The sequence below is a fragment of the Mirounga leonina genome, unplaced genomic scaffold, assembly GCF_011800145.1.
Source record: "Mirounga leonina isolate KUSES-001 unplaced genomic scaffold, KU_Mleo_1.0 Mir_101222, whole genome shotgun sequence".
Classification (NCBI taxonomy): Eukaryota; Metazoa; Chordata; class Mammalia; order Carnivora; family Phocidae; genus Mirounga; species Mirounga leonina.
Window position 1 is genome coordinate 2,112,004 of NW_023270085.1, and position 26,528 is coordinate 2,138,531.

The 26,528-nt window shown below is 41.5% G+C and overlaps 1 protein-coding gene across 1 annotated transcript in view; it reads right to left on the reverse strand.

Moving 5' to 3' along the window:
- Positions 1-221: 221 nt before the first annotated feature.
- The window catches only part of ZCCHC18 (zinc finger CCHC-type containing 18), a 37,423-nt gene continuing 11,116 nt past the window's right edge, over positions 222-26,528 (reverse strand). Inside the window, 1 exon segment of the mRNA XM_035006921.1 lies at positions 222-623. Within this exon segment, the coding sequence (XP_034862812.1) occupies positions 222-623 (402 nt within the window).

A 26,528-nucleotide genomic window follows, 5' to 3' on the forward strand; every position in this document is an offset into this window, starting at 1 on the left:
ACCAGATAAGTTACCTGTATCTCCCAGCAAAGTAATCCGCGTACAAGAAGGCGTCGATGGGACAATGAGCTCAGACACGAAAGGGTTAATGGTTGACCCCCCCCCCCCCTTTTTTTTGCGGGGGGGAGAACGGATGGGGGAAACGAAGGCGAAGAGGATTGTGGGAACCCCGTTTTACGTCGCCCCGTGGGCTCCTGGGAAATATCCTGTGTGTCTCTCTATTATGACCGACTCGTAGTGAAGGTCACGGCAAGCTGGGATCTGGTTAATGCCGCCGCAGTTGGTGTCCGGGGCCGCAAGGCAGTGGCCGTCGGCAGCTGCCTGGAGAGCGGATGAGGTGGAGGTTTGTAAGCACTTCTTTTGGGCTGAAGGCATAGGTACATCCTGCCTCCAGCCGCGCAGGGAAAGGGGAACGGAAGTGAGAGGGGATGAGGAGTAGGGGGAACTGACAGGTTGACGGACCAGCGGCGAGACTTGATTGCGTAGGTGTCGGCGAGGGAAGTGTAATGTGTTGCGTAGTGCTGTTGTTGAGACGCGTGAATATCCTGGTTACTTGGAGATGGGGGAAGCGGCGAACAGATGAACGGAAGGAAAAGCTGGACACCAGCATCTATGAATCGTACCTATACGGGATGATTTTATGGAATGATTTTAATGGATCCCTGGTTTCAGATTTTACTTTTGATGGGTTGATTCCCTTAAATTACCAAGTACCCAGTCTGTGCTGGGTACTGTACTAAAGGCTCTGGATGAGGAAAGGAGTTAGCCATTATTTTCGACATTTGAAGCCTGCTAGTTAACGATATGCATTTGGAGATAGTCAATGGCAATATAAGAAGACAGAGATAGATACATCAAGTGTTTTTGAAAACCTGCTGGGGGCCACCAAACTTACCTGAGGGTGCAATCCGAGACAGTCTTTGATGTGATGATTTGACATATACTTTGAAGATAATATAAGTAGGGCAAAACTGTAAAATTTTCCAAGCCTATTTAGTTCAGGAGCAGTAGCTACCTGGAGAACTGAGGAACGCTTAAGGCCCAAGCTAGTTCATTCCTGGTGAGAGCAGTTGTCCATCACAATGGCACTTCCAGGGCTCCTGTTGGAGAATCAGTCTTACCTGAGAACAAGGCCTCCCTTTGCACATGTAGCCTGCAAGCTCTGGGTAAAACTACAGTGCAGGACACAAGGCCTCTCTGCCCTAAGCATTTGAAACGTCTCTGTGCCTGTTCTTTGGTTTTCCAGCAAATTCAGTTCACAGAATTGTGCATCCACCTGGAATCCTAAGCAATGTTTTAAGACTTCCAAATCATTAAACCTACTGCTTTGTTTACCAGAGAAACAAAAGTGTAGCGGACAATCGAAGTCAGTGGTTCTCAAACTTTCTTGTGCATCCGAATCAGCTGGAGGGGCTTGTTAAAACACAGATTGCTGGGTCCTGCCCACAGAGTTGCTGATTCAGTGGGTCTTGGGTTGAGCCCCCCAATTTACATTTCTAACAAATTCCCTGGAGATGCTGATGCTACTGGTTCTTGAGACCACAGTAGGAGAACTGGTCTAAACAGAACTAACATTAAACTGTAAAGGACATCTCTAGGGAAAACCAGACACACTCCTAAAGGTTAGACATGTCTGAGTTAACTCTCAGTAGATATGAAATGGATTTGTTTTTGTTGTTCATTTGTATGCTTTGAATGGAGGAGCAAAGGTGAATCTTCCTGAACTAAACAAAGCAAGGCTGGCACCAGTTTTTTTCTTCCCAAATAAGTTATCAGATTTCTTTGTACCATAAATTGTTTAAAAAACAACGTAGCTATTTTCTTTTCAGATGCGTTGCTCAGTTATATTCAGGTATTAGGTATTTACAGTGGAACTCACACCCCAGCTTATGTCATCACCAAAATCCCTCAAGTGTTCCTAATTTCTCGTAATAAATTATGTTTGAGTTTAAAAGTAAAAAAAAAAAAGTGACAATCTAATCAACAGAGATTAGTATAAGGAGCTAGAATTGAGGTGTGATGAATAGTTTTTTTTTATCCTCAATGAAACCCCACCTTCTCAGAACAAACAATCAGTTTATTCACTGTAGAGTGCAGATAGAACCAGGAATCTTACTGTGCCAAAGCTTAATTTGAAACCTCCCTTTAGGGAATGGCCTGGACAGGCTCTTGGAGGGAGACAGTCCACATTTCTACTTAATCTCCAAACCCCTCCCATGAGCCTAAAAAAAGGCCAAGACACATTTTTAGGAGTGACAGTAATCATTCTAGACCCCTATCAATGTTGGATCCCAAATCTCTCCCCAGGCCAGTTATGAAACAAAACTGCAAAACCAAACATGCACACATAAAACACCAAAAAAGTCCAAACACACTGGCCTGAGTCTATTATGAGTCTTTGTAGGGACCAGCAAAATGCTAGGATTGTCAGTACTCTGGATGTTTCAGAAATCTAAGGATCTGTCATATCCACAACCCAAGGGAGTCAGCAGGACACTGTATGGAAGGAAAAAATTTTCCTCAACCCTCTTAGGGTTCCTGATTGAGTCTTTAAATTGACAAAGATAGACTAACAGGAGAGAAGCATACAAATGTATTTAAGTTTTATATGACACAGGAACCTTTATAAGGAAATTAAGACCCTAAGAAACAGACCTAAATATTTTATGCTAGGTTTGATGAAGAGTGGACAGTCATGGAGGAATATGATAATGAGTATGAAGCAAGCATAGTAAACGGGAGGAAACTTAGCAAAGGCCTGTTAGGATTCTCTCAGCATCCCTTTGTCTTCGAAGATAAAGATACGCTTTCCTTCATGCTACTGGGAGGCCACCTCTCACATGAGTGTTTTATGTCCTGTTTCAGAGGACAGGAGGTCAAAATGAGCTTTCTGCTTCTGCCATTTTTTCCAAATCCTTCAGCTTAAATCATTCAATATGCCAAGGTGCCATATTTTGGGATAGCATGTCCTGAGCCCCCTCAACACTCATATACATGACTCTTGAATATTAATCAAATTTTGCAGGTGGTCAGTGAGACTCTCACTTATTATATTTGTGCAATGATTCCTCCTCTCCACACCAGTTCTCATCTCTACCTAATCACCTAAACTTACAGAGAGTATAATTTTCTATGAAATGAAGGGGCGCCTGGGTGGCTCAGTCAGTTAAGCGTCTGACTCTTGATTTCGGCTCAGGTCATGATCTCAGCGTTGGGCATGGAGCCTGCTTAAGATTCTCTTTCTTCCTCTCCCTCTGTCTCTCCCCCTCACTCGCACACGTGCTCTCTCTCTCAAAAAAAAAGAAAAAAAAAAAAAAGAAAACAAACCTGTGTTAGTTTGAACTGTGCGTCACTGTGTCCTAAGTGATTCCTAGGTAGAAATGATTTAATTTTGTTGCTTGAGCACTCAATATTTCACAATCTCTGAGAGTGGACAGATAGAAGGGACTTTTGGGCCATGTAATACACAAATGATTACTCCACAATTCAAATTCAGATAGGACTGTTTCAATTCAAATTTCCTGGTTGCTGCAGCTGATTCTCTAAACAACTTTAAATCAGTAAGTGTCTCTAACCTGAGTTAGAGTAGGGTTTCTGATCAGGCACTTAACCACAAGGCTATGGAGGTTATTTGGAGTTGCCTTTCTAAGGATGAGAGTCCCTACATAAAGTGAGTGAGAACTGTAAAATAAATTAGAGAAAAATAAAGAACTCACTAGAAGGAGGAGAAGGAGGCAGAAATATATTCTAGAGTCTGGCATCTGAAACTGAAAAGCCAGTTGGCAGGTGCATACTTGCTTAGCTTTTCCCACAGCAGAAGCAGAGGCTTAAGCACCTGTAGCCTGCAGCCAGGTTGTCCTTAGGTCCTGTGACCATCATGGGGACAGAGCAGCTATTGCCTCTATTATCATGATAACTTTCCTGCACTTGGTAAGGCGATGAGGAAGCCTGGAGGACTCAATCTCATATAAATATAATTTTTAACTATATGGTCATTTTAATAGCTTTTGGAAGTCTGAGTAATGCATATAATTGTCTTCCAAAACTGCATTGTAAAAGAGCCAAATCCGAAGTCTGACTGAAAGCTGGAGTTCCGCAGATCAGAAGTGACCTCGTGAGAAATATGTTCTCTAATTTCAAGGTCCTCAGAGGAGTTGTCAGTGCCCTCTAGCTAAAGACCACCAGGAATATACCTGTGGTTGAACAAGTTGGGTTGATTATTCACTACATCGAGGGAGAGTGCCCATCATTGGGAACTTGCAGGGTGTCTCAAAGGGTGTTAGAAAGGATTTATTATAGGTTTTGGACTTGTGTTAGGTGATTTGGAGGAGGATTTAAAGAAGTGAGGCTTTGCTCTGGATTGGATTCTGTTAGGAAGTTGCAGAATATAGGGGTAATGCTATAATTGGGTATCTTCGTTGATCTTATCTAGAGGGAGGATAACTAGAAGGAGGCTAGTTGGTAAAGTAGCAGTGGTGGCCATTAGCCAGGATAGAAGGATGTTTGGTCATTTTGTGGTTTGGTCAAAGTTCATGTTCTGCCTCTTTTCAGACCTGATTATGCAGTGGTCTTGCTTTTGTCTCTGTCACAGTGATGACATAGTGGCCTTGTCTGATGTCAATGGCCCTTGAAATTGTTTTATGTCAAGAACACCAAGGCCTACAGGGCGCCTGGGTGGCTCAGAGGGGCGCCTGGGTGGCTCAGATGGTTAAGCGTCTGCCTTCGGCTCAGGTCATGATCTCAGGGTCCTGGGATCGAGTCCCGCATCGGGCTCCCTGCTCCTTGGGAGCCTGCTTCTCCCTCTGCCTTTCTCTCATGAATTAAAAAAAAAAAAAAAAAAAAAAAAGAACACCAAGGCCTAGCTGTAAGGACTAGGCCAGCCGCTTTTTGTCAGTGGCTGCTTTTCTCCTAAGAGTGATCAGTGCTGGGCCCAACAGCCTGTAGGGAACCAAATTCCATTTCTGCCAGGAGCCATATATAGCAGGAAGATGGTTAAATGTGCTGAAGAGGAAAGATTGAGCAGTGGATGTCGATATGGATGAAAGACTCTGGTTAACCTCTAGTAGAACTTAAAAGCCTCAGTGAAAATAGTAGTCTCCTGAGGTTGTTTTTCCTTAAACAAACAAAAACATCAGATCAGAGTATACTTAAGCAAGGGAAGTAGATGGGAGAATGTAGCAGAATTTTTCAAAGATGGCCACAACAGTATCTCCCATTCCACATTCTTCTACAATGTGATCTTGCCACCCTTCCATTGAGAATTAGGGTTGATGTACCCTCTCTTTGAATCTGGGCAGACTTTGATTGTACTGACCAATAGAATAGGGAGAAATGAGACCTGTGACTTCTGAGGCGAAGCCATAAGAGGCAGTGCAGCTTCTGTCTTATTTACAAGGACGTTGACCTGTAGAGTCCTGAGCTGCCTTGTAAGAAGTCTGACTACCCTGAGGCTGCCATACTTTGAGAAAGTCCAGGCCCATGTTGAGGCCACCTATAAGTCCTCCAGTCAGCAGTCCCAGCTGAGGTTCCACCTAATAGCCAACATTCACCAGACCTGTGAATAAAGATACCCCTAGATGATTAAAGCTCCCAGCCATTGAGTCTCCCGCTGAGGCCCCAGACAGCATGGAGCAGAATCAAGCTATCCCTGGCGTACTCTGAGTTCCTGAACCACAGAATCAGAGAGCAGAATAAAACGATTGTTTTTTAATGCCACTGTTTTGGATTGGTTTATCGCAAAGCAGTAGTGATCCAATCAGAGGTAGAAATTTTGGTTAAAACAAAAAGGATGGAGTGAAAGGAGCAAAGAAGGTAATTGGTAGAGGAAACACAGGATAGTGACAAAGCATTTAGCTTCGCTACTGCTGCTGGGCTCTTTGGTCCCAGAGACCCGGAGTGGACAGAAGTGGACAGAAGGAAGCGTGGAACAAGAGGTTACCCAGTAGGCTAAAAGAAACTTCTGCAGATAATTTGCACCTCCTTTTAAAATAATATATATATTTTAAGATTTTATTTATTTATTTATTTGTCAGGGAGAGAGGGAGAGCACAACAAGCTGGGGGAGCGGCAGGCAGAGGGAGAAGCAGGCTCCCCGCTGAGCAAGGAGTGCAATGCTGGGCTCCATCCCAGAACCCTAAGATCATGACCTGAGCCCAAGGCAGATGCTTAACTGACTGAGCCACCCAGGCATCCCTTAAGATAAGATCTTGAACTATTTATTTAACTGAAATTTTTGAGTAAAATTAATGAAGTGTGTGTGGGTTTTTTCCCTAAGGAAAAAAGGAGTAATATTAACACTAGCAAACTACTTGATGAATAACAAAATTTAATATTATAATTGCCTATGGTAACAATCCTTTGAAAAAAATCCCACTAATCATTTTCAGTCAGTCATGTGTTATTTATACAAACCATTTCGGGGATGCCTGGGTGGCTCAATCGGTTAAGCATCTGCCTTTGGCTTAGGTCATGATCCCGGAGTCCCGGGATTGAGCCCCACATCAGGATCCCTGCTCAGCAGAGAGCCTGCTCCTCCCCCTGCCGCTCACCCCGCTCATGCTCACTCGCTCATGCTCTCTCTCTCAAATAAATAAATAAATCTAATAATAATAATAATTTCAATTTTACTGTAGTTATATGAAGGTTTGCCTCAGTATACTTTATTTGAGGTATTTAGGTAAGACAATTTGATGGCATTAATGTTGAAACTGTCTGTGACGACTTAGCTCTTTAATCTTTCTTGGTAACAGTACTTAGTAACCAAGGGGTAAGGGACATTTGCTCTTCTCTATCTCATTGTATGAGGTCAGATGAAAACACAAACAATATTGTTTCCAGTGACATGTATAGGAGTTTTATTCTTTTAATTTGGCAGAATCTGGTTCACTTTTAAAGCCTCCATATGTGTCTATATGTTATACACACAAATAGCCCTTGCTGGGTAAGTCAGTCTATCGGTAAGTTAGAAGTCCTAGTACCATACTGGAATTATGTAATCAGTGAGTACTGGAATGTTGAATACGGTTGTCAACTGACCTCATGGTTATGGGCCAAATACAAAATGTCGCAGCCTCTTGTTTCATTGTAAAAATGCATGTGAATTTGGTGTTTGGCTCATTCAGTGTGTTCCAGCCGCACTGGACTACTCTCTGCTCCCCCATGGGAGCCTTGATTGTCCGGTTCCTGCTACTGGATCTGCTTATGCCCTCTAGGTGCATTCTACCTTGAAAAGGACTTCTGTCCATTCACACATACCTGAATCTTATCTAACACTCAAGACCCAAAGTCAGCAACACTTCTTTGGAAACCTAAATCTCCTGTTCTCATCTTCATCCTCTTGCCCTGTTTCTCTTTTCTGTCACCTTCAATCTTCAGTTTTGCATGATAGTTATCTGGGTGCATGTCTGGCCTTCCTGCTGGTCTGTGAACTCCTGGAAAACAGTCTGTATTTGATTGATTTGTGGGTTCACCGTAGGTCCATGATGGGTGTTTTCATCTTCAGGATCTGTAGAGTGATGCACCTAAGCCCGGAGATGCTAGTGAAGATCACGTATCTTCACATTAGTGGCAGAACTAGGTACCAGAACTCGGATCTCTGAATTCACAGCTTGATGTTCTCCACTAGATGGAGGAGAAAAAGGAGCAAAAAGGGGAAGAAGAAAAGCAGGAGGAAGTAGTATGCTTCATGAGGACAAAACTTTGTGTCTGTTTTGTTCACTGCTGCATCCCCAGTGCCTAGAACAGTGCCTGGCACATAATAGGTGCTCGATACATATTTACTGACATAATAAGTGATGGATGTAAGCAGGCATTCATGTACCCAGATGATAACAACAGTCTTTAAGGATGTGGGTATTGCTTACTTGATCTCAGGGTCATGAATTTGAGCCCCACGTTGGGCAGAGAGATTACTTAAAAAAATAATAAAACACTGTTTAAAAAATAAAACATGTGGCAGAGGAAGTGGGAGTAAGAATCCCACTTTGGCCCCAGTCCAGTCCTAAGCCACATGGTTTATAAGAACCACTCCATCTGAGGAGTTAAGGGGGCTTGCCCAGATTAAGAGCACAGACTCTGGAGCAAGACTTCCTGTGTTGGAATCTGAGCTCCACGCTCTATAGGCTTTGATGACCCAGAGCAAGTTGTTTAATCTATCTATGCTGCAGTTTCCTCATCTGTAAAATAGAGGAGAGGGTTGTTAGGATTTGCAGAGTTAATATATGTAAAGCACTGAGGATGGTGCCTGGTAAAGAGTAAGTGCTGTTTAAATGTTAGGTATTGGGGCGCCTGGGTGGCTTAGTTGGTTAAGCATCTGCCTTTGGCTCAGGTCATGATCCCAGGGTCCTGAGATCGAGCCCCATGTTGGGCTCCCTGCTCAGGGGGGAAGCCTGCTTCTCCCTCTCCCTCTGCTGCTCCCTTTGCTTGTGCATACTTTCTCTGTCAAATAAATAAAATATTAAAAAAAATAAATGTTAGTTATTATTATATCTGTAATTATTATCATTAAAATTATTAAATCAGATCCTTGTGTGTATGCACCATCAGAATGCTGGATGGGAGGGGCGCCTGGGTGGCTCAGTCGTTAAGTGTCTGCCTTCAGCTCAGGTCACGATCCCAGGGTCCTGGGATCGAGCCCCGCATCGGGCTCCCTGCTCTGCAGGAAGCCTGCTTCTCCCTCTCCCACTCCTCCTGCTTGTGTTCCCTCTCTCGCTGTCTCTCTCCATCAAATAAATAAATAAAATCTTTAAAAAAAAGAAGGCTGGAAGGGAGATGTGAGTGGTACCCCACATACCTAACAAATAGGTGTTAGAGAAGCAAAACATGAGCAATTAAGGAATTACATCTAAGAGTGTTTTCGGGAGATTTATTTTGGTTGCTTTAATCCTTTACTAAAAACAAATCTCAGTTACACGTTGTTGCTTGTGCTTTTGGAGTCATATCTAAGACACCATTGCCTAATCTAGGATTACAAAGATTTACACCTGTGTTCTCTTCTAGTTTTATGTTTTTATCTCTTACATTTAGGTCTTTGATCCATTTTGAGTTAACTTTTGCATATGGTGTGAAGTAGGAGTCCAACTTCATTCTTTTGCATGTGGATATCTAGGTGACCCAGCACCATTTGTTGAAAAAACTTTTTTTTTTCCTATTGAATGGTCTTGGCACCCTTGTTGAAAATCAACGGCCATAAAGGTCTGAGTTTATTTCTGGATTCTTAGTTCTATTCCACTGATCAATATATTTATCCTATGCCAGTACCAATCTTAATTACCATAGCTTTGGAGTAATTTTGGAAATCATGAGCTGTGAGTCCTCCCACTTTATTATTTTTTTTCAAGATTGTTTTAACCATTCTGGCTTCTTTGCGTTTCTATGTGAAGCGTAGGATCATCTCATCAAGTTCTGAAATAAAAGACTACTGGGATTTTGATACAGATTGCATTGAATATGTAGATCCATTTGTGGAGTATTATATTAATAATATTAATTCTTCTGATCCATGGGCATGGAATATCTGTATATTTATTTCAACTTTATTTTGCTTCAGTATACAACTTTTGCACTTCTTTTGTTAAACTAATTCCTAAGTATTTTTATGCTATTGTAAATGGACTTGTTTTATTAACTTTATTTCCTGTTTGGAGTGTTACTGTTAGTGTATAGAAATGCAGTTGATTTTTGTATGTTGACCTTGTATCTTGCAACCTTGCTGAATTTATTAGTTATAATAGTATTTTTGTGGATTTCCTAAGATTTTCTATATACAAGATCATGCCACCTATAAATAGAGGTAGTTTTACTTCTTTTCCAATATGGATGCTTGTTATTTCTTTTTCTCTCTTCATTGCCCTGCCTTGCATAGAGTGAGTGCTCACCAAAAGGCAGCTATATTTTTATCTGAGTCCAGCCACAAATCCAGATACTGAAATGCACAAAGCCTGGAAACCACATAGGTGTGGTCAGAATCTAAACTGTTTTTGAATGCTCTCTACCGTTGCCTTATTTCTGTTCTTTTTTCTTTTTTTGAGACAGAGAGAGCATGAACGAGAGTGTAAGCCGGAGGAGGGGAAGAGAGAGAGAGGGAGAGAGAGAGAATCTTAAGCAGGCTCCACAGTCCACATGGAATCTGATGCTGGGCTTTATCTCAGGACCCTGAGATCATGACCTGAGCTGAAATCAAAAGTCAGATGCTCAGCTGAACTGAGCCACCCAGGTGCCCCTATTTCTGTTCTGTTTACCTTTAGAATTTGGTAGCATCTTTTGAAAATGCCAGCATGTTTTGTTCATGTTAGGAAGAATCATGGAGTGTTTTTTGTTTATATCTAAGACAACACATTAAAGGGGCAAAGGGTGTGAAAGAGGTAGTGATCCAGCAGAGACAACTCCAGGGACTAGGTAAGCTTCAGAGGGATGAGGTGTTGATCAGTTTAACCTCCTACTAGGAGATTCTACTACCTAAGCTTTTCTCTCCTTGGGTTTCAGAGGTCCAAGGTTTTTACTTATTCAATCATCAAACAGACATTGGGAAGTGGTGTGGGTTTAGTAGTATTTTTTTTTAACTAGAGCATGGGCTCTGGACCCAGGTCAGGCTTGAATTTGAGTTCTATCTAGTATTTCCTAGCTCTGTGACCTTGGCCAACTTACCTAACTTGTCTGTGCCTCTGTTGCTTCATTTGTAACATGAGGATAATAACATTACCTAATACAACCTTCATGGATTTGTTGTTAAGAGTTAAATGAGTTAGGGATGCCTGGGTGGCTCAGTTGGTTAAGCTGAGCCTTCTGCTTCGGTCATGGTCCCGGGGTCCTGGGATCAAGTCACCCATTGGCCTCCCTGCTCAGCAGGGCTTCTGCTTCCCCCTCTCCCTCTCCCTCTGCCTCTCCCCTCTGCTCGTGCTCTCTCTCTCTCAAATGAATAAATAAAATCTTTAGAAAAAGAGTTAAATGAATTAATGCATATATATATAAAGGACTTAGATAAGTTCTTGGCATATATTAAGTGTGCAACAAATGTTAAATATTATTTTTATAGTGGGTGGGAAGGTAGCTATTTTAACTCTGTTTACATGTTTAATTCTGTTTATATGCTCAACTAGTTTTGTTCATTGTTGATATGAGGGATATGATATGATATATGCTCAACTTTGAGCAGTTCAAGGAACATTTCATTGAGAGGGACTGTTCCCTTCCAGAATTTTCAGTGTGGAACCAGGAGAGCTGACTGCATCCAGGAAAGGTGAAGCAATATGCTAAAGAGCCACCAGGTAGCAGTATTGCCAAGGATTCGAGCAGCAGAGGAAATGATCAGCCCTTTCCATCCAAGAGTTCCTTTATATCTGAAACAGTTTTTCTGTCCTCCACAAAATTTCAAACCATGATTTCTTTCCCAGTGTTCTGCTGGTCTTGGAGCACTGCCATTCCTGCCCAAGGCTGCTTGGGAGCCCTTTGGCGCTCTTAGCCACTCTATCTTTACTGAGCAGAGGAGAGAAATGAGACTGAGTATGTCAGTTCTTTGGATGTTGGGTTTCTAATTCCCATACCCACTGACTTGCTGTTGCTTCTGCTATGTCCCCATAGATGGAGGTAAATGGCTGAGGGGAGAAGCAAAACTAACATTTTTTAAGACAGCAAGCACTATATCAGCAATTTTATATAATCACTTCATTAAACTGCCACAAAACCCTGAGAGATTAGTTTTGTCATTTACTTTATCCCTCTGCTTCAGCAATTATTATTATTATTATTGCTTCAGCAATTATTAACATAGCTGTGGCCAATTGTACTTCAGCTATACCCCCCACTCAACACCACTGGATTATTTTCAGGCAAATTTCATATTTCATTGCATTCTTTCATTTTTAAGTACTTTCTTACATACCTCTAAAAGATACAGACTTTTTAACACACGACAATACCATTATAACACTAAAAAAAACCAAGTAATAATACCTTAACATCATAAAATATCTAGCCAGTGTTTAAATTTACCTGGTTGTCTCACTGTTAAAAATTGCATTTACTTTATTCAAAGTAGGGTCCAAACAAGACCCATAGATTGCATTCATTTGATATGTGAGCTATGAACCATTTTACATGGAGAGAAACTGAGGATCAGAGATCATCTGTTCAGTTCAAAAACACTTCTCTACTGAATCAGATCTGTTATCATATGTTGGGGATACAAAGATTAGAAAGGCACAAGTCTGCTCTCAGGGAACTCCGTCTTGTGCTTCTGTAATGCTCTGTGAATGTATCATAGGACTTATCACATTATGCTATTAATATGTGGTTATGTATCTGTCTTCCCACAGAAGAATGGCAAATTCCTTAAAAGGCAAGGGCCATTTTATGGTCAACATTATATTACTAATACCTAGCATAGTCCCTAGTACATAGTAGGTATTTAACAACTGGGGGGTGGGAAGTAGTAATTTTGTCTGGGCAGTGGGAACCAATGAAGAGTTTCAAGCAGGGCAGTAGCATGATAAGATTTTCATTCTAGGTAGATAACTCAGGTTGTCAGTTGGATTGGAGGCATGAGAGACTGGAGGTAGAGAGGGGACTCTTGCTGAGTCCATGCTAGAGAGGATGAGAGCCAGACTAGGGCAAGGGCAGTGAGTATAGAGAAGAGAAGACAGATTGGAGAGTTACAGAGAATGTAGAATTGGCAGCATTTGGTAATTTATTAGATGGAGAGAATGAGGAGTTCCAGGTTTCTGGCTTGGGTGCTGGTGGTGGTACTATCAATAGATTCAGAGTAAAAAAGAGAAGCAAGTTTGGGATGGGGGAGATGAGTTCTGTTTTGGACATTCTAAGGGTTTGTCTGTCTGATCTTCAGGAGATAATATCCATATGATGTGTAAGCTCAGAGCTCAGGCAAGAGGTCAGGAGTGAAGATCTGGGAGTCATTGCCTATAGATGGATCTTGAGAGCCTGACAGAGGATGCCATCACTCAGGGAGAAGACTGGCAGTGAAATCGGAAGTGGACTAAGGAGGGAACCCTGACACTCACCAAGGGGCTGTAGAATGAGAAGCGCGTGAAAAAGATGGAAAAGAAATAGCCAGGAATATTGGAAGAAAACCAGGAGAATGTGTTGCCACAGAGGCCAAGAGAGGAAAGAGTTCAGGAGAGAGGGAGTGGGGATGGTTGACACTTTTGAGGCAGGTAAAGAGATGGTGGTTGAGAATAGTTCAGTGCAGCCAGGGTGTGGTTGGTGGTGGAGGAGTGACAGGAAATAAGCTCAGAAAGGCCTTGTCCAAAAGGGCAAAACACACACACACACACACACACACAGGCCTTAGTCACCAGGCTAAGGAGTTAAGGCTTCATTCTGTAGATAATGGGGAATCATCACTGAGTTTAAAACAAGAATGGCCTAGGGCACTATCTGGGTGGCTCAGTCCCTTAAGCATCCGACTCTTGGTTTTGGCTCAGGTTCCTAAGGTTCCTCAGGGTCCTAAGGTGGAGCCCCACATGGGGCTCCATGCTCAGCGGGGAGTCTGCTTGAGATTCTCTCCCTCTCCCTCCCCCTCTGCCCCTCCCTTTGCTTGTGCTCTCTCTCTCTCTAAAATAAATAAATAAAATTTCAAAAAAAAAAAAAACCCAAACAAAACAAAAAACAAGAGTGACCTGAACAGATCTGGGTGTTCTAGATAATCAAGGCTGAGACATTGTAGAGGATGCTGTGGAGGAATGGGACTGGAAACAGGGCTCATTCGAGCAGAATAAAGTGGCTCTTGGGCAGTGAAGGTAGGGACTGTCTTTTAAGATCTTTAGTAGGTAAAATTGGCAGGCATTAAAAATGGTAGTTAACACTCATTGAGCACTTACTATGTGCCAGGCATTATTCTCAGTGCTTATGTGAATTATCTTCCATAATTCTCACAACCAACCTATGATATAATGTTATTAACTTCATTTTATATACGAGGAAGCTGAGGTACAGAGAAATAAAGCAATTTGCTGAGGATCACAGAGCTGGGAAGCTACAGAGCATAGATTCAAGCCTAGGTGGTTGGCTCTAATGTACTCTAACCTGGTTCACTCTTAATTTCTAGATTATTTTGCCAGATCACATTGGTGAGTGAGGGGGTTGTCAGGATCAGTTTCAGCTGTGAGTTATCAGACATCCAAAATAACTGGATTAAACAGGATAGAAATTCATTTCTCTTTCATGTTAAACCCTGAAGGGCTTAATGTCCTATCATCTCCACAGTGTGACACTTTCCTTCATGATACAAGATAGAGCTCCAGCCATCACATTTCATGTTCCAAGCAGCAGAATGCCTGGTGGCGGAAAGGGGAGAAGAGATACTGAGGACAACTAACAGTCTCTGCTATAAGAGAAATTCCAGGACTCTGCCATGAATGATTGCATGGAAGGTGGTGTTAACACCAGTTGAGATAGAGAACACAGGAGATCTGGTAGATCTTCACTGTTTTCCCAATGTCTTTCCCTTCCCCCGGAAATAAAACCCTTTGTTTTGGCAGGGGTGGGTGCTGCTTCTTTCCTGTCCAGCCATGCAGTTCTTTTTTTTTTTTTTTTTTAAGATTTTATTGATTTGAGAGAGAGAGTGAGAGAGAGAGAGACGAGCATGAGCAGGGGAGGGGCAGAAGGATAAGCAGGCTCCCTGCTGAGCAGGGAGCCCAATGCAGGACTCAATCCCAGGACCCTGGGATCATGATCTGAGCCAAAGGCAGACGCTTAACTGAGCTACCCAGGTACCCCAGCCATGCAGTTCTTTTTTTTTTTTTTAATATTGTATTTATTTACTTAGAGCAAGTGAGAGAGAGAGAGCATGATCAGGGGGAGGGGCAGAGGGAGAGGGAGAAGCAGACTCCCTGCTAAGCAGGGAGCCTGAACATGACCTGAGCCAAAGGCAGGTGCTTAACCCACCAAGCCACCCAGGTGCCCCAGCCATGCAGTTCTAATGAGGGCTTCCAGTCATAGTAGTTGATTTGATTGGTTGATACATGGGCATGTGATCTAGATCAGAACAATCAGAATTCTTCTCTTCAATTTTTTTCTGACTTAAATGGGGGAAAATATTGTGTCCCACATTTGTGGTATAGCTGGGAGATGTGTGGCCAGGAACTGCTCATAGGCCCTTTAACAGCCACAGGGAGGAAGCTTATCTGAGAGAATGCCATCAACATGCAGGATGAGCAGTAGATTCCTATCGGTGTTCAAGTCTCTGGTCTTAATCGTCCTTGAGGCCCACCTACATCCATGTCCTTCCTATGATTATATGAAAATTCTGATAAATTTCCTCTTTTGCTTGAATTAAAGTTGTGTTTCTGTCCCTTGCAATTAAAGCCCTGATTAAAGCTGTGTTTTAAAAGTTATTTCTGGAATCAGTGTAGATGTGTTTAGGGTCTGTGTGTGTGTTGGGGTGGGGGTCATACTAAATAGCAACCAGAAGCAAGGAGGTGATCTATGAGACTGTTTTAATAGTCAACATGAGAAACAATAAGTATCTGAACTAAGGTGATGTCAGTGGGCACTATAGCTCCTGGCCAGGCTTGTCATGTTTCTTCTAGACCTAGAACTAGTTGCCCATATCTGCAAGCTGGTTATCTTTACCTGGATGAAGTGCAACTGGTCACTATTCATTATGAACATATTTTTCACTATGTCCTTGGGCAAGGTTATAATAACTGCTTAAAAAGTCCTGCTAATTCCAGTGGCACCTGGGTGGCTCAGTTGGTTAGGTGTCCAACTTAGTTTCTGCTTGGGTCATGGTCTCATGGGTCATGGGATCAAGCCCCACCCCACTGAGCCAACCCTGTCGAGGCACCCCCCTGCCCTGTCGAGCTCCCATCAAGCCACATGTCGAGTCCTGTGGCAGGCTGCCTGCTTAGTGGGGAGTCTGCTTGGGATTCTTGCCCTCTCCTCTGTCCCCTCCCACCACTCTCTTTCTTTCTTTCTCTCTTTCTCTCTCTCTCTCTCAAATAAATAAATAAATCAAAAAAAAAAAGTCCTGCTAATTCCAGCATCTAGATTGTCTTGGAACCAGTCTTTGTTGACTGCCTTTTTCCTTCAGTATGGGTCACATTTTCTATTTCTGACATATCCAGTCATTTTGATTTGTCTCCTAAACATAGAAGACATGTTGTAGAGAATCTAGATTCCATTATGTCCCTCTGAAGAGTATTGATTTTTGTTTGTTTTAACAGGCAGTTAACTTGACTGAACTCAAATTCCATACTCAGTCCCCCTGGTAGTAAGCAGCAGCTGAAGTTTCTATTCAGTTCTTTTAGCTTTAGGGGATGTTTGGAGACTGCCCCATGCATTCATGGTTCACAGGTCAGCCGGAGATTTGGACAGAGTTTATACAAAGAATTTAGGGTTCCACCTGTCAGGATCTCTCCATTCCAGGATTTTACCCCCACATATTTCAGCTGCTGAAATCCTGAATTCTGCCTTTTGGTAAAGATTCAGTTTTATCCACTGATTAAGGCCTGCCCTATAGCTAAAAGCCTTAAAGAATGGTAATACCACGGGGCACCTGGGTGGCTCAGATGGTTAAGCGTCTGCCTTCGGCTCAGGTCATGATCCCAGGGTCCTGGGATCGAGCCCCACATTGGGCTCCCTGCTCCTTGGGAGCCTGCTTCTCCCTCTGCTTCTCTCTCTCTGTCTCTCATGAATAAATAAAATCTTTAAAAAAAAAAAAAAAGAATGGTAATACCACCTAGTTCTAATCCTATCTTTTAAGTATAGATTCTCTTCCAGTTTCTGCCTGCTTTGGGTTGTCAGTACTTTCAAGTAGTTGTTTTTTACTGTCTTGTCCAGAGTATATTGTTAATTTGAGGGAAGGTGGGTTTGATAGAAGCTACTTGGTCATTTAGTGAAAGCCAGAAACTGGTCACTTTTATATAACCTGTGGCCAACAGGGCAAGAATATTCTAGTGGGGTAGTAAGAAATTGTACCCAGGATCCTGATGTTAGTTCCTGATGATGTGGCTTGATAAAAGCAGTTGTTATAACCAGATAAGCTAGCCATGATGAAGTTTCAGGATGACAGGTTCAGAAGCCTGATAAGCCCCTAGTTGCGCTTTCCCATGAGCTGAAAATAACTTTCTTATGAACAGGCAGAATCCTGCTACCACCAAGCTCAGTGTCTTTCCATGAGGAGCTTTACTCTTTAAATATCCCCTATCCTGGTATCTCTTGGTCACCTCTGCTTTTCAAAAACATTATCTGAGGGGAGCCCGACTGGCTCAGTCCATAGAGCATGCAACTTTTGACCTTGGGGTTGTGAGTTCAAACCCCATGTTGGGTGTGGAGATTACTTAAAAATAAAATCTTTTTAAAAATTTTAAAAACATTATTTGAGTTTATTGCAGTAAACTATACTTTCTGTGCAATTTATAGATCCTTATAACATGCCAAGACCCCTCCTCGGTCCTCTGCCAAATCTAGTATCTGGGATGGAGAAGAATGGATAAATTGAGGAGCTTCATAGCATGCTGAATGGTCAGGGATTGGTAACAAAGTATATGAGGGGGATTTGAGAGAGTAGACTTAAGGGACGACTTCAAGTTTCTGCCTTGGCCATCTGGAAGGTTGATCAATATAGGATAGAGGCTATAAGAGAGCAAGTTTAAGGGAGAAGATGAATTTGGCTTTGGCCACATTTGAGGTACCATCCAAGTCAGAGTACATATGAGTCTGGAGGATTGGAGAGAGATCTGGGATGGAGATGTATATTGAGGAATCCTCAGTAGGTAAGTAATAGATAAGGCCATGGGTGTGGATGATGTAAACAGAGAGCACATGCAGAGTGAGAAGAGAATTGATAACAAAGCCCAGTAGTTAAGGGGAGAGCCATAAGAAATGAGTCACTTTAGGAGAATGAGAAACAGCCAAAAAAATTAAAGGCACAGCCAAAAAAAAAAAAAAAAAAAAGTGGTATAGAGAAGCCAGGGGAGGAGAGTTTCACGAAAGTGTTAGTGGTCAGTAGGGCCCAATTCAGCAGGAAAAGCAAGCAAAGTAAGTACTGAGATGTATGCATTGAATTTAACAACTGAGAGGTCTTTACCTCAGAGATTGTGATTACAGTAGAGTGACAAGGAGTGTTGCCAGACTGCAGTGGATTGAGGAGTGGTAGGCTTTAACATGTGGCTCCTATTAACCATTCATCCCAATAATCATTCACCTGTGTTGTCCCCTATTCTTGAATCAGGTGGGTTCTGTAAATAAGTTTAACTGGTAGAATGCAGGGAAATGATGCTACCTGACTTCTAAGGGTAGGTCATAAGAAGCCTTGCAACTTTTGCCTTGGTCTTTTGGAACCCTGAGCAATCATGTAAGAAGTCTGATCTCCCTGCTGGAGAGATCACATGGAGAGATCATGAGACAACATAGAGAGAGAGAGAGAACGCACGTGCACGTGTGTGCCCGCACACAGCCCAGCTGTGCCCAGCATTCTAGATATTCCCACTAAAGCACCAGGCATGAAGGAAACCATCTCAGACCCTCCCAACCAGAGAGGGAATGAGTTAGAGAGATAGTAGTAGACTAAAGTTCATTGTTTCAAGGGTAAAGAAAATTCTAGGTGATCACAAAGTTTAAGGAATGACTATGGAAGAAGGTCATTGGAGATAAGAGGATCAGGGAATAAGAGGCCAAGCTGTTAGATGAGTAAAAATGTGAAACTTGAAATCACTTAAGATAATGGGAAAACTTGGGGGTGGAGAAGTAGAAATTAATTGAGATGCCATATTCCTCAATGAACATAAGGGAGTGAACAGGGGTCAGTAGCTGATACAGCAAGAAAACTGATATACCTTAAAGAGAAAATGCGTGTATGAGATAAGCTTCATTCATGCATGAGTTATAATGCTGTTGGCTGTGAGTTCAGTTTATTGAATTAGGGATGCCTGGGTGGCTCAGTCAGTTAAGCATCTGCCTTCGGCGCAGGCCATGATCCCAGGGCTCTGGGATCGAGTCCCACATTGGGCTCCTTGCTCAGCAGGGAGCCTGCTTCTCCCTCTGCCTGCCGCTCCCCCTGCTTGTGCTCTCTCTCTCACAAATAAATAAAATCTTTTTTAAAAAAATATTGAATTAACAATGCAGTACATCTAGGAAGAGAAATTTGTTGATCTATATGTGATGCCACTGCAGAAAGTGCTAAAATAATATTTATTGTGTGTGATGAAGCTGTGGAAAAGATGGAAAAGCAGCTATATTTGTGGATTCATGAGATAACAATGGAATTTTAAAAAGCGTAGTAGACAACGTTGTTGTAAGGCTGAGAGCAGAGAAATTTAAGGTCATGTTATCCTGGGTCAGGAAAATGTTAAACTCTTCTCAGCTAGTATTTTATTATAAATGAATGCTGCACATAAGTCATTAAGAAAAATAAAATAAGGTGTCTTTAAAGAGAAACACAAGTGAAACAAGGTTATGTATTGGTTGGTTGATGGGAATGTGACCAGGGGCTTGCAGGAACCTCATTCAGCATTTTCACTTGGAACAGTGGCTCAGTATTTGCTAATTCACTGCTTGTGGTGACATTATTGAATATAACTACCACATATAATGAGAATTGAGTGTGTGTGTGTGTGTGTGTGTGTACTATGTATATATTTTGGAGTATTTTAATTCAAGTTGCAGACGTTCTAACATTTCCTTTGTAAATATTTCAGTATGTATCTCCAGCACTGTGGTTCTCCAAGTGTGGTCTGATGACTCTGGGGACAGCTGACACCTGAGACCCTTTCAAAGGTCTGGGAAATCCTCCTTTTTCCAGGTACATGTCTCCATAAAGTTGGATTTCTTTTCATATACTTCAACCAAAACAATCATATCACAGTGCAGAAGCAAACTGTCTTGTATTAAGGCAGACATTAAAGAGATTTCCAAATATATAAAACATTTGTAAATTATTTTTTATTTTGGAAAATAGTTATTTTAATAAAATATTTATGTTAAGTAGTCACTTATTTTTGATGAATTAATATTTTTAGATATTTTCAGTTTTGATTTCTAATACAGTAAATGTTGGTAGATCTGTAACCTACATAAGCAAGAGCTCTTTAGGGTCTAAAAACTATTAGTAATATCTTTTTACCATGTGCATAGAATGTTATTTTAAAATGTATCATAAAAATAACTCAATTTTGTGTTATTTTATTTTAAAGATCTATTTATTTATTTATTTATTTATTTATTTATTTATTTATTTATTTGAAAGAGAGAGAGCACAGAGGGCAAGGGAGAAGCAGACTTCCCGCTGAGCAGAGAGCCCAACGCAGGGCTCCATCCCAGGACTCCAAGATCATGACCTGAGCCAAAGGCAGACACTTAACTGACTGAGCCACCCAGGCGCCCCTAACTGTCAGAATTTTAAAAAGAAGCACTAGTACACTTCATTTGAGCACATGTTTGCAAAACTTGCCAAAAGGAGAGGAATTTTTAAACTACTCCAGCTATGCATGGAAAGCAACTTACAAAAAGGAGTCTAGTAATTAAATTTACTAACGCTACTTTGTGAAACTCTGGAAACCCGTAGTAGCTTTTTTTTTTTTAACATTTTGTTTTTAAATATAGACTCACAGGAAATTGCAGAAGTAATGCATAGAGGTCCAAGTACCTGCCACCAAGCTTCCCTCTGTGGTGGTATCTTATGTAATTGTAGTACAATATCAAATCCAGGGAACTGATATTGGTACAATATTGTTAACTGGACCATAGACTTTATTCAGTTTTCATCATTTTTTACATGCATTTATTTGTGTGTGTGTGTGTGTGTGCAGTTCTGTAGAGTTTTATCCTGTGTATACATTTGTGTAACCACCATAGTCAAGATATAAAACTGCTCTGTTATCTCAGAAGGGCTCCCTTTTGCTACCCCCTTTATATTCACACCCTCTGCTCCATCGTTATACCCTGGCAATGATTGATCTATTCTCAGTCTCTTGGGCATTTCAAGAATGTTATGTAAATGGAATCTAATAGTACATAACCTTTGGGAATTGACTTTTTTCACTAAGTCAAATGCCCTTGAGGTCCATCTGGGCTGTTGTGTGTATCAATAGCTTGTTCCTTTTTTTTTTTTTTTTAAAGATTTTATTTATTTATTTGAGACAGAGAGAATGAGAGACAGAGAGCATGAGAGGGAGGAGGGTCAGAGGGAGAAGCAGACTCCCTGCCGAGCAGGGAGCCCGATGCGGGACTCGATCCAGGGACTCCAGGATCATGACCTGAGCCGAAGGCAGTCGCTTAACCAACTGAGCCACCCAGGCGCCCAATAGCTTGTTCCTTTTTATTGCTCAGTAGTATTCCATTGGCTAGATAAACCAGAATTTGTTTATCCAGTCACTAACTGAAGGACATTTGGGTTGTTTCCTGGTTTTGCCATTGAATAAAGCTGCAATGAATATTTGCATATGGGTTTTTGTGTGAACGTATTTGCATTTCTCTTGGATAAATGCCCAAGAATGTACTTACGGGGTTACATGGTAAGTGCGTGTTTAGTTTTGCAAGAAACTGCCAGAATGATTTTAAGAGCTTTACCATTTTACATTCCCAACTTCACTCTATGAAAGATCCCATTTTCCAGATCTTTGCCAATATTTGATATTACTATTTTATATTTTAGCTGTTCTATTGGGTGTATAATGGTAGCTTCTTGTGGTTTTAATTTGCGTTTCTCTAATGACTAATGATGTTGAACATCTTTTCATGTGCTGGTTTTCATCTGTATACTCTCTTTGATGCAATTCTCTTAATGTTTTTTTGCTCATTTTCGAATTGAAACATTTGGGTTTTTTTACTGTTCAGTTCTGAGAGTTCTTTATATATTCTGAATACCAATCCTTTGTCAGATATGTGGTTTGTAATTATTTTTCCCAGTCTGTAGCTTGTCTTTTCATCCTCTTAATAGCAACTGTTAGAGCACAAGAGTTTTTAATTTTGGTGAAGTCCAGTTTATAATGTCTTTTTTTTTATGGATGTCATGTGTTTTGGTGTCTTGTCTAAGAACATTTTGGCAAGATCTAGGTCCCAAGATTTTCTCTTAGTTTTTCTGCTAAAAGTTTCATAGTTTTACATTTTACACTTAAGCCCATGATTCATTTTCAGTTAATTTTTCTATCTGGTGTGAGGTTCAAGTTGAAGTTAATTTTTTTGTTGTTATTGATGGATGTTCAGTTGTTCATGCACCATTTTTTGAAAAAGCTATTCTTCTTGAATCTTTTTACAGAACTCTTTTTACAAGAATCTTTCTTGACTCTTAGTGAATCTTTTTTACACCTTTATCAAAAATCAGTTGGAGGGGCTCCTGGCTGGTTCAGTCAGAAGTGCATGTGACTCTTGGTCTCAGGGTCATGAGTTCGAGTCCCATGTTGGGTGTAGAGATTACCAAAAGAAACAAACTTTTAAAAAATCATTTGGGGGGGTGCCTGGGTGGCTCAGTTGGTTGAGCATCTGTCTTCACCTCAGGTCATGATCCCAGGGTCCTGGGATCGAGCTCCGCATTGGGCTCCTTGCTCAGTGGGGAGCCTGCTTCTCCCTCTGCCTGCCGCTCCCCCAGCTTGTGCTCTCTCTCTCTCTGACAAGTAAATAAAGTCTTTTAAAAAATCAGTTGGACATACTTGTGTTGGTCTGTTTCTGGGTTCTCTGTTTTCTCTGATCTATTTCTATCATTCCTGTAATATCACACTGTCTCAATCTACTATAGTTATATAAGTCTTATCATTGAATAGAGTAATTCTCCCCAGTTTGTTGTTCTTTCCCAAAAGTGTTTTAGCTATCATAGTTACTTTGTTTTTCCTCGTAAATTTTAGAATAAGCTTGTCTGCATCTATGAAAAATCTTGCTGGGATTTTTATAGTAATTATGTTAAACCTATAGATTACTTTGGAGAGAATTGACATCTTTATTGTGAGCTTTCCAATCAATGAACATTGCATGTCTCTCCATTCATTTAGATCTTTGCTTCCTTGCTTGCTTTCATCAGTGTTTTACAGGAAGGGATATACCTATGAAATGAGAGGACTGGTAGATTCTCAGTGGCTTCATTGTGCTCTGCGGACTCTGTAGCCTCAGTTGCATTTGTGGTGAGAGTGTCCCCATAACGTAATTGTGAAGACTTAAATAGACACTACAGGTCTGAGTCCTGCCACTGACATGTTTACTTCCCTCCTTAATGTTCTCCTGTTTAGCTCTTGGGCCTCTTCAGTCTCATCTGTAAACCCACATGGGATAATAGTGAGATTGACTTCCAAGGGGTGGTTCTGAGGAAGTGATGTGAGAATTTAAGTAAAGCACCAAAGAGATTGCCTGACAGAGTAAAAGCACCATAAGCAGTGGTTGTAATCATGTTATTAAATGAATATAGTAAAGTAAAATAGTAATTTCTTCCTTTCTCTGGGAGAAACTGTTGATAGAAATTAAGGAGCTAGTCCAAAGACCTAGCACAAAGCAGGTAGCAGGATCTTGCTGAAGGTTCAAGACAGTGAAGGAAGTTGATCCCAACACAGCAGATAACATGAAAGAGAATGTCAGAACCAAGTGCCTGCTATGACCTAATTTTTATATATATATTTAAAAAAAAAAGAACAAGAGCATGTGTGTTTGTGTTTGTGTAAAAGCAGATCTGGAAGAACACACATCAGACCACTGCATGAAGTCGGGGGAAACTTTCACTTTCACTTTATCACCTTCTGGGTTTGAAAGCTGTTTCATTTTTAATTGAGCATGTGCTATGCTAAACCATGTTAAAATAAATTATTTTTTTCCAAGGCCAACCAATAAAAAAATTAACTATCAGTAAATTATACAGAAGAATTTCAGGACAGTTCCACTCAGATTTCTCTTCCATTTCAGCCTCCTGCCTGGCCCTTGGGCTTCCTCACTTCCTTGGCTTAGCAGCTCCCATCCTCCGGAGTTCCTTCAGTAGTTAGTCTTCTGCAGAGAAGTTTAACTGCTATCTTCCTCTAGTCCCAGGCCACCTCAGCTCCATCCAGACAGCCTCACTTACTTTCTTAGCTAAGCAGGCATCCCTGCAACTGTGTTCCTAATGCAAAGATAGTTCCTGTTCTAAAAGGAATTATTTGGTTAATTTCACTTAGAGGTTTATTTATGTATTTGAGAGAGAGAGAGTGAGTGGTGGGGAGGGGCAGTGGGAGAGGGAGAGAGAGAATCTCAGGCAGACTCTGTGCTGAGTGCTGGCCCAGTGCAGGGCCTGGCACAGGACCCAACACACGGCTCAATGTGGGGCTCAATGCAGGGCTCAATCCCATGACCCTGAGCTCGTGACTTGAGCCAAAACCAAGAATCCAGTGTTCAACCAACTGAGCCACCTAGGCGCCTCTCACTTAGAGGTTTTTATTCTTTCCTTCACATGGGTTGTAAAGTAGCTTAAGGCTACTGAGTTTAATGAAATTCCCTGTGAAGAGGCTATTGGAGGGCCTAGGTAAGCCCATCTACAAGACTGTTCAGAGTTTGAAGAGAGGTGTTTGGTATAGTTATGATGGTCATCCATGGAGCAACATTTACAGTGCATCAGGTACTCTTTTGAAGACTTTGCAAGTGATGGGGCCCCTGGGTGGCATAGTTGGTTAAGCTTCTGACTCTTGGTTTTGCCTCACATCCTGATCCCAGGGTCTTGAGATCAAGCCCTGTGTGGCTCTACACTCAGCGTGGAGTGTGCGTAAGACTCTCTCTGCCCCTCCCCACCCTCTCTCTCTCTAAAATAAATAAATCTTAAAAAAAATAAATACTGCAAGTGTTCATTCACTTAATTCTTACTACAGCCCTAGGAGGGACTTCCTGCTACTACTCCATTTTACCAATGAGGAAGCTGAAACACAGAGAGGTGAACTACCTGGCCCAAAGTCACACAGCTTGTAAGGGAACAAGCCAGAGTTTTAGGAATGAATGCCCAAGTCATGTCCCTCCTCTCTTTATCCAACTGCCCAACTTTTCCACAGGCAAACTGACTGTACACTTTTACACAAAGTGCAGTATTCAGATTGGAATCACAATAGCACTACTTGAAGAGTTCAGCCAGTGCCCCACTCCCAAAAGCTGGGCTGAGGAACATGGCTTAGTTGGTACAGTGTAGCAACATGCGTCACTTGAAACAAATTTGTGGTTATCTTATTTTTCATCAATGTGTTATTGAGAGTAGTTTTATCCTTACAAAAGGATTTAGGATAGCCCAACACAGAAGGGAGTGATGCAGTCTCATTCCAGAAAAAGTGAGTGAGGTCAGCTTTTTTCCCTTAGATTTTATTTACTTGAGAGAGAGAGCGTGCAGCAGGCAGAGGGAGAAGCAGCCTCCCCGCTGAGCAGGGAGCCCGATGTGGGACTCGATCCCAGGACCCTGTGAGCATGACCTGAGCCGAAGGCAGACGCTTAACTGACTGAGCCACCCAGGCGCCCCGATTGAATACTGATGTGGGAAACAAAGGCAAAAGAAAAACTTAAATTTCCTTATTGCCTACAGCCTGTCAACAAGTCCTTGAAACAGGCGGAGTGGCCTTTCTCTAGGGACTCAGCTGCCTCAATGTTAATGATTTGCTAAGGGCAAAAGGCAGTCTTAGCCCGATCCCCCAGGATCCTGTAAGTCTACTTTAACATATAAAAATTCCTGTGGAAACTTCGTTTATCCCTACCCCCTAGATACATGTTGGCAATCATTCCCCAAGTTTATGGTCCACTGATATATACCTGAAGGGTCTCATGACTAGGGTTTTACTAGACAGTAATAAATGATCTTTTCCTAACAATAGCTAGCCCCCTCAAGGTCCTAGAAACCTTGCTTCCAAAATTCCTTAGAGACTTGTGCTATCCCTAACCCCCTCCCAACTTGAAAGTATATAATGGGCCACTCCTCGTGACCCCAGTGCAGCTTTTTCTGCCCATGGGTCCTGTCCCCGTGCTTTAATAAAACCACCTTTTTGCATCGAAGATGTCTCAGAATTCTTTCTTGGTCGTCAGCTCCAAACCTCAACATTATCTACATCAAGTACCTCAAGATATAGTATTCAGCTAGGGTGAAGGGTGTTTGGCGCTGTGAATCTGGAAGTTTACAGAAGTCTGTGTCCATCTTGAGACTAAATTCTGCCATGAGTCTTCACCAGAAAAGTGCCTGCATTTGCTGGAAATGGATAAACATGTAGAACTGAGTAATAATGAAAAATCTGCTTTTCAGCCAAGCTTGTAGAATGCACCTCAAACAGTACTCAAAAACAAATTTAAAGCCAAAGTACATATATTTAAAGTGAAGAAAGACTGAAAATATATGTTGCAAATGTCCAGTATAATAATCTAGGTAGGGTAGAAAGGAGGATTAATAAAGATAAGAGTAGAAATCAATGAGGTAGAAAACAGAAGAAACAATAGAAGAGTTAGCTGAACCAAATGTGAATTTGTCCAAAGGATTAGTAAAAAAACCTCGAGAAAAACTGACCCAGAATAAAGAGAAATGCACAAATAAAACAAATTGAATATGTCCTAAATGCCACTGCATTATACACTTCAATATGGTTAAAATGGTGAATTTCATGTTATAT